Source organism: Neofelis nebulosa, chromosome 16 (genome assembly GCF_028018385.1).
Source record: "Neofelis nebulosa isolate mNeoNeb1 chromosome 16, mNeoNeb1.pri, whole genome shotgun sequence".
Taxonomy (NCBI): domain Eukaryota; kingdom Metazoa; phylum Chordata; class Mammalia; order Carnivora; family Felidae; genus Neofelis; species Neofelis nebulosa.
The window spans coordinates 27,752,477-27,770,290 of NC_080797.1; the positions used below are offsets into that span (position 1 = coordinate 27,752,477).

General features: G+C 37.0%; 1 protein-coding gene and 1 long non-coding RNA gene across 2 annotated transcripts in view; both read right to left on the reverse strand.

Annotated features, from left to right (window-relative positions):
* The window catches only part of CEP95 (centrosomal protein 95), a 43,404-nt gene that overhangs the window by 6,463 nt on the left and 19,127 nt on the right, over window positions 1-17,814 (reverse strand). The window contains exons 7-12 of the mRNA XM_058705845.1: window positions 15,327-15,446; window positions 14,613-14,806; window positions 12,473-12,585; window positions 12,168-12,297; window positions 11,048-11,201; window positions 566-705 (exon numbers count right to left, since the gene is read on the reverse strand). Coding sequence (XP_058561828.1) covers window positions 566-705; window positions 11,048-11,201; window positions 12,168-12,297; window positions 12,473-12,585; window positions 14,613-14,806; window positions 15,327-15,446 — 851 coding nt within the window. The remainder of the gene's footprint in view (window positions 1-565; window positions 706-11,047; window positions 11,202-12,167; window positions 12,298-12,472; window positions 12,586-14,612; window positions 14,807-15,326; window positions 15,447-17,814) is intronic.
* Window positions 7,145-11,028, reverse strand: LOC131498522 (uncharacterized). The gene is made up of 2 exons (XR_009255455.1): window positions 7,783-11,028; window positions 7,145-7,543 (listed from the first exon to the last, which is right to left on the reverse strand). It is a non-coding gene; the product is annotated as an uncharacterized LOC131498522 (long non-coding RNA).

Here is a 17,814-nt window from a genome sequence, read left to right on the forward strand (position 1 = left end):
TGATAGTCCCTTGAGTGGAAGTTACATGCTGAGTTGAAGTTACATGTCATTATAAGACATATGAATGCATTTTAGTTTTTCACTAATTATAAAATATACTATAGCAAACAATGTAAGTGTTCTAAATTTATGCTGCATTTCAAACTCCCTGTTCCACAGCAGAAGTCTTCCTTGGTACTCATGCATTCTCCATGTTGAATTTTAACCACCTCCTCTCATTCCTGTCTTGAGCACTTAAATCCTATCTGTAACTCAGCAGGCCAATCACTTTTAACCCACCTCAAATTCTCATCCTCTCTGAAGCACTCTGCAAATATCAACCCACATTGATCTACTCTTTCTGAATCCACTGGAGTGCTGGATTATATGTGACAAGGTTAGTTTTCTTAGAGTATCACAAGTTTTATGGTGCCTAATGGGAGACATAAAAGCTTTGCCACATCATTTCCTGTCATTCACTTAGTTCAAGAATATTAAATGCAATTGAAGCATGTTCACTGTAGCACTTGGTTGAGGGTAAATGGTATTGCCTGCTACTCAATAGGAATCAAGAGATGGGCTGTACCTTTGCTTGGAATTGGTGGATATCTGCCTCTTTAGGCTTTCGCTGCCGTTTTCTCTCCATATGGAACTGTGTGTTTTTGTTAACTGGAGATGGAGAGAGCGAATGAGATCTGTAGGGTGGCCTTCTATGCATAGGAACTCCTGAAACATGGAAGAGACATGCACCATTAGTTCCTGAGAGCCAGAAATATTAAGGTGGATATCTAAGTTGACTTTTACCAAATCCAAAAAAGAATGACTGTGAATGTGCTAAACATACTCTCTCCTGTAACGAATTCGTATTTATTTATATGTTTAGTCATACCAAGTAAACAGATAAAGGCACATAAATGTATACAGCCTAAAAGAAGTGGAAGGAAGTGGTGGTGGAGGAAGAAAATGTTACACCATCCAAGCTGCATGTCTGCTATCCCTTTATACCTATCTCGGTCCTGAGGAGGCAGGACATAAGTATAGATACATCTCATCCCTACGAAGCAGCATGCTTAGAAGACAAAGTTAATGTAGGTCAGCATTTTGTAACTCAGTCTCAATTTCGCCCTACTAAGTAATTTAGCCCTCCTAACAATTGCACACTGCCTAAGACATCTAACAAACCACTTTTCTTCACAAATGTTTTTAATGCTCCACTGTGTATAGTTGTGCTAGGGCATCTGGTAGTTGTGTAGAGGGGGACTCCATGCCTTTTCAGAAAAGTGAGTAATTCTAAGATCAAGGAAACTAGTGTGGTATCTTGCTAAATAAACCTTCCAAGAGAACTAAAATTTCCCTAAGCTTTTATTTTTTTCAGTCTTTAAATTCAAATCTTTTAAATTCACTTTGAATGTAAGGTATTAAGGGCGTGCCTGGCTGCCTCAGTCAGTGGGGCACATGACTCTTGATCTCAGGATCGTGAGTTCAAGCCCCATGTCAGGCACTGATATTCGTAATTTAAAAAAAAAAAAAAAGATATTAAGAAAAACTGACTTGCCCAATTTACTTTTTAATTTTTTTTTTAATGTTTGTTTATATTTTGAGAGAGTGAGTGAGGAGGGGAGGTGCAGAGAGAGACAGAGACAAAGAAAGAATTTGAATCAGCCTCCAGGCTCTGAGCCGTCACCACAGAGCCTGATGCAAGGCTCAAACTCATGAGCTGAGCCATGAGATCATGACCTGAGCTGAAGTCAGATGCTCAACCAACTGAGCCACCCAGATACCCCCACAATTTACTTTAAATGATGCTTTCATGACATCTTACTATGTCCACAATGTATTCTTTAGAAACTGAAGATCCAATTAAAATAGCATTGTAACTTACTATGAGTTTTCAAAATAGGATAGATGTGTATGTGTATAGCAAGTGAAACATGTAGCTTACTAGGTGAGGCTTACCTAGAGATTACTTGAGAAAGTTTAAGGGAGGGGGGGGGAGATGAAATAACCAAGGGAAGAAAGTAATTTTGGGGTAAAAAGAAATTCTACTAGATGTAGATCCCAGAGAAACTTTCTTTAAAAAAGTAAACTGTACCCTCTACATGGGGCTCGAACTCATGACACTGAGATCAAGAGCTCCATGCTTTACAACCTGGCCTGGAGATCCTAGAGAAACTTTGCACATTATAGGTTGTTCATTGCAAAACTGTAATTAGGAAAAGTAGAAACGATCTACATGTGCTGAAATAGAGGAAAAGGGTGATCTATATATATTCATACAAATGGAGTATATCATATGAACTTACAGTTCATTCATTTTAACTATGTATCTGTATCAACACAGATTTCCAAAACAAGAGAAAAAAGTTACAGAAAAATACAGTATCTATATAAATTTAAAAACAATAGCATTTATAAATATGAGCTGTTACAAGTATAAAAAAAAGGGATGAGAAGGTTCCAGTTTAAGATGGCAATTTAGAGGCTCCTAAATTCACCACCTCCCCAGGATGCACTCAATTTACAGCTACATAGATGGAACAATTCCCTCTGAAAGGAATCCAGAAACTAGCTGAATGACTTCTACACCTCAAGTGAATGAGAAAAAAAAACCCAACCTCATCTTCTGGGAGCCATTAAGAACAAAGATGGCAGTCTGACAATCACAAAAGTTTGGCACAATCAAGAACTAGGGACGGGCTGAATGATGAGTGCTCTCCTACACAAGATGACTCCTTAAAGCCTGGGAGAGGTGGGTGTCACCTAGTGCACAGAGACCGACACAGGAAAATGAACAAAAAGAGTATGTTGTAAACAAAAGAATAAGAAAAAACTCAGACCTTAATGAAACAAAAATAGGGATTTACCTGATGAAAACTTAAAAATAATGGGCATAAAGAGCCTCCACAAGGTCAGGAGAACAATTTCACAAGTGAAAGTGAGAATTTCAACAGAGATAGATAATATAAGGAAGTACCAAACCAAAGTCACATTATTGAAAAATACAGTAACTAAACTGAAAAATTCCATACAGGGGTTCAACAGCAAACTAGAGGAAGCAGAAAAAATAATTACCAAACTGAAAGACAGGAGGATGGTGGAACTTATCCAAACAGATGAGCAAAAAGAAAAAGAATGAAAAAGAGTGAAGACAGCTTAAGGGATTTGTGGGACACCATCAAGTGGAGCAATATTCACACTATAGAGGTCCCAGAAGGAGAAGAGAGAGAAGAAGGCAGAAAGCTAATTCAAAGAAATAATGGCTGAAAACTCCCCTAACCTGGGTATAGGAAACAGACACCCAGATTCAGGGAGCCCAGAAACTTTCAAATAAGATGAATCCAAAGATCCCACTCTAAGACACATTATAACTAAACTGTCAAATTTAATTTGAGAGAATCTTAAAATCAGCAAGAGAAAAACAACTTGTTATTTACCAGGAAACCCCCATATGACTATCCTTAGATTTTTCAGGAGAAGGTTTGCAGGCCAGAAGGGAATGGCACAATATATTCAAAATGCTGAAAGAAAAAAATGGCCAAGGAAAACTATTTTACTCGGCAAAACTGTCCTTTGGAACTGGAGAAATAGTTTTCAAATAAGCAAAAGCTGAAGCAGTTCACCAACACCAGAACGGCTTTAAAAGAAATTTTAAAGGCGCTTCTTCAAAAAGAAATAAAAGGGTGCTATTTAGTAACAGGAAAGCATATAAAAGTAAAATCTCATTGGTAAGAGTAAATATATAATTCAGGAAAGTCCAACATTGTGACAGTGGTGGGTAAAGCACGTGTAAATCTGGCATAAAGGTTAAAAGAAGTAGCAAAAACAACTACAATAATTTGTCACTGGATACACAACATGAAAAGATGTAAATTATGGTATCAAAAACAAAGTATAGGAGCAGGAAGAGAAACCTACAATACACAAAAAATAAAGAAGTGTAAGCATACCCTTAAAAAAAATCATCAAATCACAAAGCAAGAGAAGGAACAGCGGTATTACAAAACAGCCAGAAAACTAACCAAATGGCAACACTAAGTTGACACCTATTAATAATTACTTTAAATGTAAATGGAGTAAATTTTCCAATCAAAAGACACAGAGTGGCTGAATGGATTAAAAAGAAAACACAACTACACACTGACTCTAAATAGAGACTCACTTTAGGTTTAGGGACACTGTCCACGCAGAATAAAAGTGAAGGGATAGAAAAAGGCATCTCACACAAATGGAAACCAAAAGAAAGCTGTGGTAGCTATACTTTTATCAAACAAAACAAACTTTTAAGACAAAGACAGTAACAAGAGACAAAGGTGACTGTTATATAATGATGGAAATGTTACATACTGTTTATGAACACTTCTAAGTATTTATGTATCCAACATAGGAACATATAAAGATGCTTAAATTCCACACTTTTGACCAGATAACAGACATTTACAGAATATTCTATCCCAAAGCGACAGAATATACATTCTTCTTAAGCATACAAGAACATACTCCAGGACCAATCACATGTTAGGGCACCAAACAAGTCTTAAGTTAGAAAACTGAATCCTATCAGGCATCTTTTCTGACCACAATGGTATGAAATTTAGAAAGCAATTACAAGAAGAAAACTGACAATCAGTTCACAAATATCTGGAGATTAAACAACATGCTACTGAACAACTAAAAGGTCAAAGAAGAAATCAAAGGAGAACTTTTTAAAAATCTTCAGATGGAAAAGGAAATACAACATATCAAAATTATAGGATGTAGCAAAAAGAAGTTCTAAGATGGAAGTTCATAGCAATAAATGCATACGTTAGAAAACAGGAAAGACAGGACACCTAAAGTATAAGCAGCAAAATAAAAAACAAGTGGAACTACATCAAACTAAAAGTCTTCTGGAATGGGGAAAAAATCTGCAAATTAGAGATCTGATGAGGGGTTAATATCCAAAATACATAAAGAACTCATACAACTTGGGATGCCTGTGTGGCTCAGTTGGTTAAACCTCCAGCTCTTGATTTTGGCTCCGGTCATGATCTCACTGTGAGATTGAGCCCTACATCTGGGGAGCCTGCTTGGGATTCTCTCTCTGCCTCTCTCTCTGCCCCTCCCCTGCTCACGTGTGTGCTCTCTCTCACAAACTGAAACCAAAAAACAAATGCATACAACTCAATAGCAAAAACCAAATTTAAAAATGGGCAAAGGAACAGAATAGACATTTTCCAAAGAAGATCTACAAACGGCCAACAGGTACATCAAGTGCTCAGCAGCACTAATCATTACAGAAATGCAAATTAAAACTACAATGAAGTATCACTTCATGCCTATTAGAATGGCTACCAACAAAAGACAAGACATAAAAAGTGTTGGAAAGGATATGGAATAAAGGGAACCCTTGTGCACTGTTGGTGGGAATGTAAACTGGTACAGCCAGATGGCAGTTCCTCAAAAAATTAAAAATAGATGCATTACCATATGATGCAGCAATTTCATCTTTTGAAATACATCCAAGGAAAACAAAAACACTGTTGAAAAGATTATCTGCTACCCCATGTTCACAGCAGCATTATTTATAATAGCCAAGACACGGAAACATAAGTGTACAATGATGGATGAATTATTCAGTCATAAAAAAGAAAATCCTATCATTTGTGACAACATGGGTGGACCCTCGGAGGATTACTGTATGATCTCACTTGTAGGATCTAAAAGAAAAAGAAATCAGACACTTAGATGTGGAATCTACAAAAAAAAAAAAAAAAAAAAAAAGAAAAAAGAAAAGAAAAAAAGCTAAACTCATAGAAAAAGAGACCAGATTTCTGGTTATCAGAGGCAGGGGGTGGAGGGAGGAATTTGATGAAGGTGGTCAAAAGGTACAAGCTTTTAGTTATAAGATAAATTAGTACTGGGAATATAATGTAAAACATGACTATAGTTAATTCTGCCATATGGTATATTTGAAAGTTATGGTAGATCCTAAGAGTTCTCAACACAAGGGAAAACTTTTTTTTCTTATATCTATAGGAGATAATGGATATTAACTTATTGTAATCATTTTATATGATAGGTAAATCCAGTCACAGCACCATATACATACACAGTGCTATTTATCAACTAGATCTCAAAAAAATTGGGAGAAAAAAAGAAACAACATCTCAAACAACCTAAATTTACACTGTAAGGACCTAGGGAAAAAAGAACAAAGCCCAAAGTTGGAAGGAAGGGAATGACAATGATCGGAACAGAAATAAGTGAAACAGACAACAACAACAAAAGAAAGGTAAATGAAACTAAGAGCTGTGTTTCTTTGAAAAAATAAGGATAAACATTTATTTAAATTTTTTTAAATGTACGTATTTATTTTGGGAGAGAGAGAGAACAAGCAGGGGAGCAGCAGAAAGAGAGGGAGACAGAATCCCAAGCAGGCTCCACACTGTCAGCACAGAGCCTGATGTGGGGCTCGAACTCATGAACCATGAGACCATAACCTGAGCGGAAACCATGAGTTGGATGCTAAACCAACTGAGCCACCCAGGTGCCACATAAAATAGAGATAAACCTTTAGCCAGACTTACCCAAGGGAAAAAGAGGAAAGACTCAAATAAAATTGGAAATGAAAAAGGAGACATTACAACTAATAAATACCACAGAAATACAAAGGATCCTAAGAAACTACTATGAACAATCTTATGCCAACAAATTGAACAACCTACAAGAAATGGATAAATTCCTAAAAACATCAAATGTACCAGGATTTAGTCACGAAGAAATAGAAAACCAGAAAAACTAATTACAAGTAAGATTACATCAGTACTCAAAAACCATCCAACAAAAAGTCCAGTACCAGACAGCTTCACTGGTAAATTCTACCAAACATTTAAAGAAGAAGAGCAGTCCTTCTCAAACTCTTCCAAAGAACAGAAGAGGAAGAACACTTCCAAACTCATTCTAGAAGGCCAGCGTAATGATGAACATCAATGCAAAATGAATATGGATGAACACTGATGTGAACGAAAATCCTTAACAAAATAATTAGCAAATGAGTTCAACAGTATATTAAAAGGATCACACACCATAATGAAGTGGGATTTATTCCAGGAGTGCAAAGATGGTTCAACATCCACCAATCAATGTGATTCACATTAACAAAATGTAGGATAAAAATACGATCATCTCAACAGACGCAAAGAAAGCATTTAATAAAATTCAACACCCATTCATGGTAAAAACTCTCAACAAACTGTGTATAAAGGGAATGTACTCAATATAATAAAGGCAATATTTGATAAGCCCACAGCTAACATTATAGTTAAGGGTGAAAAGCTAAAGTGTTTCTTCTCATTTCAGTAACAAGACAATACCTACTCTCACTACCTTTATACATATACGTATGTTGTATATATACACGTATACAATATAGTAGTAGAAGTCCTAGCCAGACCAATTAGGTAAGAAAGAAAGCATTCAGGGGCACTTGGCTGGCTCAGTCAGTGGAGTATGCGACTCTTGACCTCAGGGCTGTGAGTTTAGGTTGCGTGCAGAGATTACTTAAAAATAAAATCTTTTGGGGCGCCTGGGTGGCGCAGTCGGTTAAGCGTCCGACTTCAGCCAGGTCACGATCTCGCGGTCCATGAGTTCGAGCCCCGCATCGGGCTCTGGGCTGATGGCTCGGAGCCTGGAGCCTGTTTCCGATTCTGTGTCTCTCTCTCTCTGCCCCTCCCCCGTTCATGCTCTGTCTCTCTCTGTCCCAAAAATAAATAAAAAATGTTGAAAAAAATAAATAAATAAGTAAAATAAAATTTTTAGGGGCACCTGGGTGGCTCAGTTGGTTAAGTGTCAGACTTCAGCGCAGGTCACGATCTCATGGTTCATGAGCTCGAGCCCCACAATGGGCTTTGCACTGATAGCTTGGAGCCTGCTTCAGATCCTCTGTCTCCCTCTCTCTGCCCCTCTCCAGCTCACACTCTTTCTCTCAAAAATAAACATTAAAAAAATAAATAAAAAAACAAAGCTGCAAGATACAAAATCAGTATACAAAAATCAGTTACCTTTTATATGCTAATAACTACAAGAAAGAGAAATTAAGACAACAATCCCATTTACAATGCTTCAAAAAGCCATAAAAAAGAATGAAATCTTGCAATTTGCAACATGGGTGATCTAGAGAATAGAATGCTAAGTTAAATCAGAGAAAGACAAATACCATATGATTTCACCTGTATGTGAATTAAAAAAAAAAAAAAAAAAGACGACAACAACAACAAAAAACAGACTCTTAAATACAGAGAACTGGTGGTTGCCAGAGGGGAATAGGAGGGAGATGGGTGAAATAGATAAAGCAGATTAAGAATATACTGATCTTGGTAAGTACTGAGAAATTTATAGAATTATTGAATCGCTATACACCTGAAAGTAACATTGTATATTAATTATACTTGAATGATAATTCAGAAAAGAATAAAACACCTAGGAATAAACTTAACCAAGAAAGTGAAAAACCTGTACACTGAAAGCTATAGGACACCGATGAAAGAAAGACACAAATAAATGGGAAGATATTCCATGCTCAAGGATTGAAAGCATTAATACCATTACCACCCAAGTGATCTACAGACTCAATGTAATCCCTATCAAAATCCCAATGGTATTTTCACACAAATAGAATAGTCACAAAATTTGTATGGAACCACAAAACACCCCAAATAACCAAAGTGATCCTTAAAAAGGAGAACAAAGCTGGAGACATCACACTTCCTGATTTCAAACTGTATTACAAAGCTATAGTATCAAAACAATATGGTACTGACGTAAAAGACACACAGATCAGTGGAACAGAATAGAGAGCCAAGAAATAAACCCCCATATATACTGTCAATTAATTTACAACAAGTGACCCAAGAATATTCAATAGGGAAAGGAGAGTTTCTTCAATAAATGGTGCTAGAAAAACTGGACAGCCACATTTCACAAGGATGGAACTGTAACCTCTCTTACGCCATACGCAAATATCAACTCAAAATGAACTAAAGATTTGGATGTAAGACCCGAAATCATAAACTCCTAGAAGAAAACAGGGGGTAAGCTCCTTGCCATTGGTCTCAGCAATCACTTTTTTGGATTTGACATCAAAAGCAAAAGCAACAAAAGCAAAAATCAGCAAGTGGTCATACCAAGCTTCTGCACTGCCAAGGAAACTATCAACAAAATGAAAAGGCAATCTACCAAACAGGAGAAAATATCTGCAAATCAGATATCCGATATAGGATTAATATCCAAAATATACAAGGAACTCATACAACTTAATAGTAAAAAAAAACTAACCAATTAAAAAAAACAGACAGAGGAACTGAATAGATATTTTGCTAAAGACAACACACAAAGAGCCAAGAGGTATGCGAAAAGGTGTTCAACATCACTATCAGAGAAATGCAAATCCAAATCACCATGAGATGTCATCTTACGCTGATTAGAATAATGACTATTACCTTTTTTTTTAAGTTTATTTTGAGAGAGCAAGTGAGCATGCGTGCGAGTGGGGGAGGGGCAAAGAGAGGGAGAGAGAATCCCAAGCAGGCTTGAAGTGGGGCTTGATCTTATGAACCGTGAGATCATGACCCGAGCCAGAATCAAGAGTTGGACACTTAACCCACTGGGTCACCCAGGCGCCCCAGAATAATGGCTATTATCAAAAAGACAAGTGATACCAAGTGTTGGAGAGGATGGAGAGAAAAGGGAACCCTTGTGCATTGTTAGGGGGAATGTAAATTGGTGTAGCCACTAAGTAAAACAGTATTCAAAATAAATAAAAGAGTATAGAGGTTCCTTAAAAACTTAAGAACACCAAATGACCCAGAAGTGAAAAGAAATCACTACCTCAAAAAGATACATGCACCCTCATGTTCACTGCAGCATTATTTAAAATAGCCAAGATGCAGAAACAACCTAACTGCCCATCCACAGATAAATGGATAAAGAAAAAAACATATATAAACAGATATTATTCATCCATAGAAAAAAAAGGAAATCCTGCCATCTATAACAGCATGGATGGCTTTGAGGGCATTGTGCTAAGTGAAGTAAGTCAAAGAAAGACAAATAATGTATGATCTCACTTATATGTGGAATCTAAAACACCAGACTCACAGACACAGAGAATAGAATAGTGGTTGCCAAAGGTGGGCGTGAAGGTGCTCAAAAGGTACAAACTTCCAATTATAAGATAAGTAAGTTCTGGGGATATAATGTACAGCATGGCAACTATAGTTAACAATACTATATTGCATATTTGAAAGTTGCAAAAAAATCAACCTTGAAAGTTATTAACAAAAAATTTGTAACCATGTGAAGTGATATTAACTAAACTTACTGTGGTAATCATTTTGCAATATATAAATATATCAAGGGGCGCCTAGGTGGATCAGTTGGTTAAGTGTCTGACTCTGGATTTTGGTTCAGGTCATGTCGTCATGGTTCATGAGTTCCAGCCCTGCATCAGGCTCTGCACTGACAGTACAGAGCCTGCTTGGGATTCTCTCTCTGCCCCTCTCCCACTCTTGCTCACTCTCTCTCAAAAAAAATAAACGTAAAAAAAAAATACATACGTATATGTGTGTGTGTGTGTGCGTATACACACACACACACACATATAAACATGTCAAATCATTACACTGTACACCTTAAATGATTTTATTACGTGTGCTGAAGCAAACACCTATACACCTTAAACAAATATAATGTTATATGTCGATTTTATCTCAAACAAAAAATCAATAAACAATAAAAACTGGGATAAGAAGATATCAACTTTGAGAGAATTGTTTCTTTGAAGGAGGAAAAAAATGGACTGCAGGGAGGACAGAGGGGATTCTAACTCTTATTTTTAAACACAAAAGGTGTAAAGCACACATATAATTGTTAGCATCTGCTACTTTTAGATGGTGAAGATAGAGCTATTATTTTTTATCCTTTTATGTATTTCTAAAATATTTAAAATGAAAAAGCCAGTCATTAAAGACCATTGGATGTGCCTGCATGGTTCCCTAGGACTGCATCCTGGCTTCTCTGGGAGAAGAAGTACCTGGCCTTCGCTTCTTCGGCCCATACTCCATGATGCTGTCACTGTGTTGAGACAGTGTCTCATCATTTCCACTCTCCATCTCTTCATTTCCAATATCATCTTCTTCGTAGCCAGTCTTTTCTTGAATTCGATCACCCAGGGCACTTTTTAACATCTATTGAGAAAATACTTTTTAACATCTTTCATTGATTTCAGCAGAATGCAAGTAAGAAAGAGTAGACAGAATCTTTAAAAAGCTTCTTCTCGGGGCGCCTGGGTGGCTCAGTCGGTTAAGCATCCGACTTCAGCTCAGGTCACGATCTCACGGTCCGTGAGTTCGAGCCCCGCGTCGGGCTCTGGGCTGATGGCTCAGAGCCTGGAACCTGCTTCCAATTCTGTGTCTCCCTCTCTCTCTGCCCCTCCCTCATTCATGCTCTGTCTCTCTCTGTCTCAAAAATAAATAAAAACGTTAAAAAAAATTTATAGAAAAAAGCTTCTTCTCATAATTAGGTATTAATAACTTTTAGATACTTATGCATATTTAGTTTATCAAGTGTGTATATTAACCAGTGCTATGGACTATTCAGTTTCAATCAACTTTAGAGTAAGTCACACAAGGATTTAATACATTTATTCAATGATACCCCTAAACTGTAATACTGGATTTTGTGAGAAGCAGAGATCTAATTTTATACCAAATCTTAGATGTGTCTAAAATAAAGGTTATAATGTAGTTTTCGGGGTGCGTGGCTGGCTCAGTTGGTAGAGCATGTGACGCCTGATCTTGGGGTTGGTAAGCTTGAGCCCCATGGTGGGTACAGAGATTACTTACAAATAAAATCTTTAAAAACAGTAAATAATTTAAAAATTTTTTTAAAAAGTAAATAATTAAGTGAATAGCTTTCATCAGAATTCAACAAAAATCTGGTTAAATCCATACCAAATTTGGTTATATCATGAAAGGCTAGGTGGAGATGACTTCTCATCCTATGTCCTATCTGCCTGATTAATGGAACATTTTTACAATAATTAAGACACAACTAATTTTAGTACCTTAGCTTAGCTTCCATCTTCGACTGGAAGACCACTTAAATACTCACCAACTATGGCAACTGCAATATAGATAAAAAACAAGACTTGCCCAATCTAGTTCAGAGAGCCGTTGAGAGAGTTTCTCGGAAACTGCGTGTATTTCTTGTTCTGTTAACCTCTTCCTTGCCCTCTGGGAGAAGGGTGAATCCCAGGATGAGACTGTAGGTCTACCTTCGTATCTGTAATAAAATGACCATGTGACATTTAAGTAGCCAAGTAACATTACTTAGACAAAATAACTGTAATGCATGCTTTAACAGATTCATACTGGTCTTCACAGCTAAGGTCAGAGAGTACACACCTTTCTTCAAATCCCTTTGCAAACAGACTAAAAACAGAGTGCAGTAATATTACCTTTTTCCTGTGGGAAGTTTCCTTGTCCTAGGGCTTTGGATCTGAGCTGAAACCATTTCCTGTTTGCTATCTTTAGGCAACTTAGAAGTTAAGAGAACTCTATTATCTGATTCCTGTTAAAAACAAAAAAGAGTTGATTTGAAAAGGATACAAAGATGGCACATAAAAACATTTTGGGGGAGGAAAAGGGAGGTCCTATGGCACACAACTAGGTACCTTTATGCTCCACGTTTTACTTTTTTAAACGTATTTGTCAAAATACTCTCTTGATCCTCAATACCAAAGGAACAAATGTCTATAAACATGTACTCAGATAAAAAGTGTGGGTCAGGATGCCATTCAAATATAAAGGCAGGTGAGGTGTTCTCAAACAAGAAAATTCAAGGGTTATGGCTAAACCTGGACAATGAAAAAGTGATCAAATCACAAGTGGTAAGTACTAAAATAATTCTCTTTGGTATCAAGAAGTCAACAGAAACTATCTAAAATTGAAACAGTTAAAAATCAAATGTTATGAATATAAATGCTTAACATTTTTAACAATTTATTTCTTAACTTCAGAGGAAATCTTATGAAGAGACATTTGATGTTTAAGAATCTCTTCAATTTAGGGTGCCTGGGTAGCTCAGTCGTTTAAGTGTCCGACTTCAGCTCGGGTCATGATCTCATGGTTTGTGGGTTTGAGTGCCACGTCGGGCTCTGTGCTAAGAGCTCAGAGCCTGGAGCCTGCATTGGATTCTGTGTCTCCCTCTCTCTCTGCCCCTCCCCTACTTGTGCTCTGTCTCTCTCTCTCAAAAATAAATAAAACATTTTAAAAAGTTAAAAAAAAAAAAAAGAATCTCTTCAACTTCACTTATGTGTTTCTTGTGTAAGTAAAATTAAATTTGACACTTTTTAGTAAATAACAACTATAAAAACAATCACATTTTTAAAAACTTATTATTGAAGTTTAAGTGTCCTGCTCAAGAATTATTTCAAAAGGAGTATTCCCATTTAAATGCCACTCAGGTCAGGAAATAGAATATTACCAGCAACTCAGAAGCCCTTCTACCCCCCTCTCTAAAAGTCCCCCAAATGTAATCATAATCCTAGGATCCCTTTTTTCTAACTTATCCACCTTCCTACCTGAATAGATGCACAGAATGTTTAGAATGATGGCCACCTAATGCTAATGATGCTCATTTCATCTTCGTACTTCTATGTACTCTCTGAATTTTTTAATAATGAAAATGTATCATTGTTTATAAATTCACCACCTGCATATCCCTACATGTTCGTTTCTAGGAGGATAGGGACAGGATAATTATAAAAATGGATTTTTTCTTCCTAAAGTAGAGTAGAAGCAAAAAGACCAAGATATTACTAGCAGTTCACACTGGATAATAGGAATACGGATGAAAGGTTGTTTTTCATACTTTCTTATTAAATTTTCAGTGATTTAACTAGGGACATAGAATACGGGTTCTGAAACTAGAATACCGAATTAAAAAAAAAAAGGTGTTTTTTTTTTTTAATGTTTATTTATATTTGAGACAGAGAGAAAGTGAGAAAGAGAGAGCGCACGCGTGAGCACGCCTGAGCAAGAGAGGGGCAGAGAGAGAGAGAGACAGAGACAGAATCGGAAGCAGGCTCCAGGCTCTGAGCTGTCAGCACAGAACCCAACAAGGGGCTCGAATTCATGAGCCGTGAGATCATGACCTGAGCCAAAGCCGGACACTCAACCATCTGAGCCACCCAGGTGCCCCTAGAACATGGAGTTCAAATCCCGACTCTACAGTTGTTGTGTGACCTCAGACTAGATACTTAATCTCTTTATATCAGCTTCCCCTTGGGAAATTAAAAAAATAAATAAATAAATAGTACCTACTCCACAGCTGTTGAGGAGTGAATTACTCAATACCAGTAAAGTACCTAGAACTGTGCATGACACAAAATAAACAATGTGTCGTTAGCTCTTACTATTTTCCTTTCTATACATTCATCCCCACTGTTCTAGAGTAAGAACATGTAAGTATACCCAGAGGCAAAATTTAAGAAGTACAATGCTTGGATTAGTGCAGTATCTATAATTACCATTCTAGCAGAGACGTCTTTAAATTGATAGACCTCCATCTCATTGAAAGTAAGCTTTTCCACTTACCACAGAAAATGCAGTGCCCTCTCCAGTAGAATTCACAGCAGGGGAGATGTGACTTGAGCGCAAGTATTCTTTTCCTATGGGACAGGGTGCTCGAGGCTCTGAAGGGTGGTAGGGTGGATGTAAAGGAATAGCTGATTGAATAGGTTCCCCTAGTTTCCTAGCACTTGGAATCACATCCACAGAAGGAATTTCCACTAAGTAGCAAAAATAAAGTAGACATTAAGATGAAACTGTAAGAAACACATCATTTGATATATATACATGCCTATAGGTACTAAAAACCTAAATGGCTGGAATAACAGCTACAGAAATTATGGTTCATCCACAGGTTATACAGCTAGTTCACCATTAACAATGACTTTATGTAATACTAACTAATAAAAATCCCAGACATAACAGTAAGAAATGAGAATATTTTTCAAATTGCTATGTTTTGTCATTCCTTAATAACTGGAAGACCGTAAACTGATGTGCTAACATATGAGAAACTTGTATTGTCCTAAAGTCTTTGAGAGAAGAGTTAGAAAATAGTAGATGCACAACATGTGACCAAAAACCATCTTAAGAAATCAGAACTCATAATAGGAAATGTTTACAAATATAAGCGTAAAGCAACAAAAGTGAAAAGACTAATAGCATCCAAAGGTATCCCAGGAAATAACTTTTGGCTCTAACTCATAGCAGTAGTCTCCCTAATAACGCGTTCCTACTCACTGTCTTCAACAAAGGATGTCCTACTCTTGGACAAAAAACTAGATGAGGGAGGGTGTAGCACTTCTTCATGTAATAGAGTTGAGGCTTTTTTGGACTGCATTTGGTTAGGGCCTTCGGCACCTAGAAAAGAAAATATTAAAAAGAATTTTTTTTACTGCTGAATGATATACTAAAAACCAAGAATTTTGTATCCAGAGGATATAAATCTCAGGAATGACGTAATCCTAGAACTATGTTGGTCTGATTGTTCAAACTACCCATTACTTTTAATAACCACCAGAGAGTAAGATCTAGTTCTATAGCCCAGAACCATTTATACAAATTAAAAACAAAGCTTCACATCACATTGCTTTGCTTTAGAAAAATAGGTGCCACAAAAACAGACACATAGATCAAAAGAACAGAAAAGAGAGCCCAGAAATAAACCCCATGCTTATATGGTCAATTAATCTACAACAAAGGAGGTAAGAATATACAATGGGGAAAGGATAGTCTCTTCAATAAACGATGGTAGGAAAACTGGACAGCTATATGCAAAAGAATGAAACACCATACACAAAAATTACCTCAAAATGGATTAAACAACTAAGTGTGAGACATGAAACCACAAAATTCCCAGAAGAAAACATATGCAGTAATCTCTTTGACATCAGCCTTTGCAACAGTTTTCTGATAGGTCTCCTCAGGCAAGGGAAACAAAAGCAAAAAATAAACTATTGGGATTACACTAAAATAAAAACTTTCTGCACAGCAAAGGAAACCATCAACAAAATAAAAAGACAAACTACTGAACAGGAGAAGATATTTGCAAATGATATATCTTATAAAAGATTAATATCCACAATATATAAAGAACTTTATAACTCAACATCAAAATCCCAAAAAAATCCAATTAAAAAATAGGCATAGTACCTGAGTAGATGCTTTTCCAAAGAAAACATACAGATGGCCAACAGACACAAGAAAAGGTGCTCAACATCACTAATCATCAAGGGAAATACATATCAAAATTACAATGAGCTACCACTTTATACCTGTCAGAAAGGCTTGAATCAAAAAGACAAAAAATAAGTGTTGGCAAACATGTGGAGAAAAAGGACCTCTTGTGCACTGTTGGTGGAAATGTAAATTGGTACAGCCACTATGGAAAATAGTATGAGCGTTCCTCAAAAAATAAAAAAATAAATAAAAATAGAAATCCCTTATGTTCCAGTAATTCCACTACTGCATATTTACCCCCAAGAAAATAACAACTAACTTGAAAAGATACATGCACCCATATTTACTGCAGTATTTACAATAGCCAAATATGGAAACAAACCCACTGTCCATTGATAAATGAAGGAATAAAGATGTGGCACGCGTACACACACACACACACACACACACACACACACACACAGAGGAGTATTAGTCATAAAAAATGAGATCTTGCCTGGGAATGCAAGCTGGTGCAGCCACTCCGGAAAACAGTATGGAGGTTCCTCAAAAAACTAAAAATAGAACTACCCTACGACCCAGCAATTGCACTACTAGGCATTGATCCATGGGATACAGGTGTGCTTTTTCAAAGGGACACATGCACCCCCAGGTTTATAGCAGCACTATCAACAATAGCCAAAGTATAGAAAGAGCCCAAATGTCCATCGATGGATGAATAAAGAAGATGAGGTGTATATACACAATGGAGTATTATTCGGCAAATCAAAAAGAATGAAATCTTGCCATTTGCAACTACGTGGATGGAACTGGAGGATATTATGCTAAGCAAAATTAATCAGAGAAAAACCAATATCATATGACTTCACTCAAATGAGGACTTTAAGAGACAAACAGATAAACATAAGGGAAGGGAAGCAAAAATAATATAAAAACAGGGAGGGGGACAAAGCATAAGAGACTCATAAATGTGGAGAACAAACAGAGAATTACTGGAGAGGGTGTAGCAGGGGGGATGGGATAAATGGGTAAGGGGCATTAAGGAATATACTCCTGAAATCATTGTTGCACTATACGCTAACTAATTTGGATATAAATTAAAAAAATAAAATAAAAAAAAAGGAGAGCTTGCTATTTACAACATGGGTAGACTTAGAGAGTATCACACTAAGTGAAATAAGTCAGAGAAAGACAAATACCATACAATTTCACTTATATATGGAATCCAAAAAACAAAGCAAAAGAACAAACAGAAAAAGAAGAAAAAGATGCATAAATACAGAGAACTGATGGTTTCTATACAGGAAGTAGTAGGGGGATGGGCAAAATGGGTAAAGAGGAGTGGGAGGCACACAGGCTTCCAGTTATGGACTGAAAAGTCCCAGGGATGGGGTGCCTGGGTGGCGCAGTCGGTTAAGCGTCCGACTTCAGCCAGGTCACGATCTCGCGGTCCGTGAGTTCGAGCCCTGCGTCAGGCTCTGGGCTGACGGCTCGGAGCCTGTTTCCGATTCTGTGTCTCCCTCTCTCTCTGCCCCTCCCCCGTTCATGC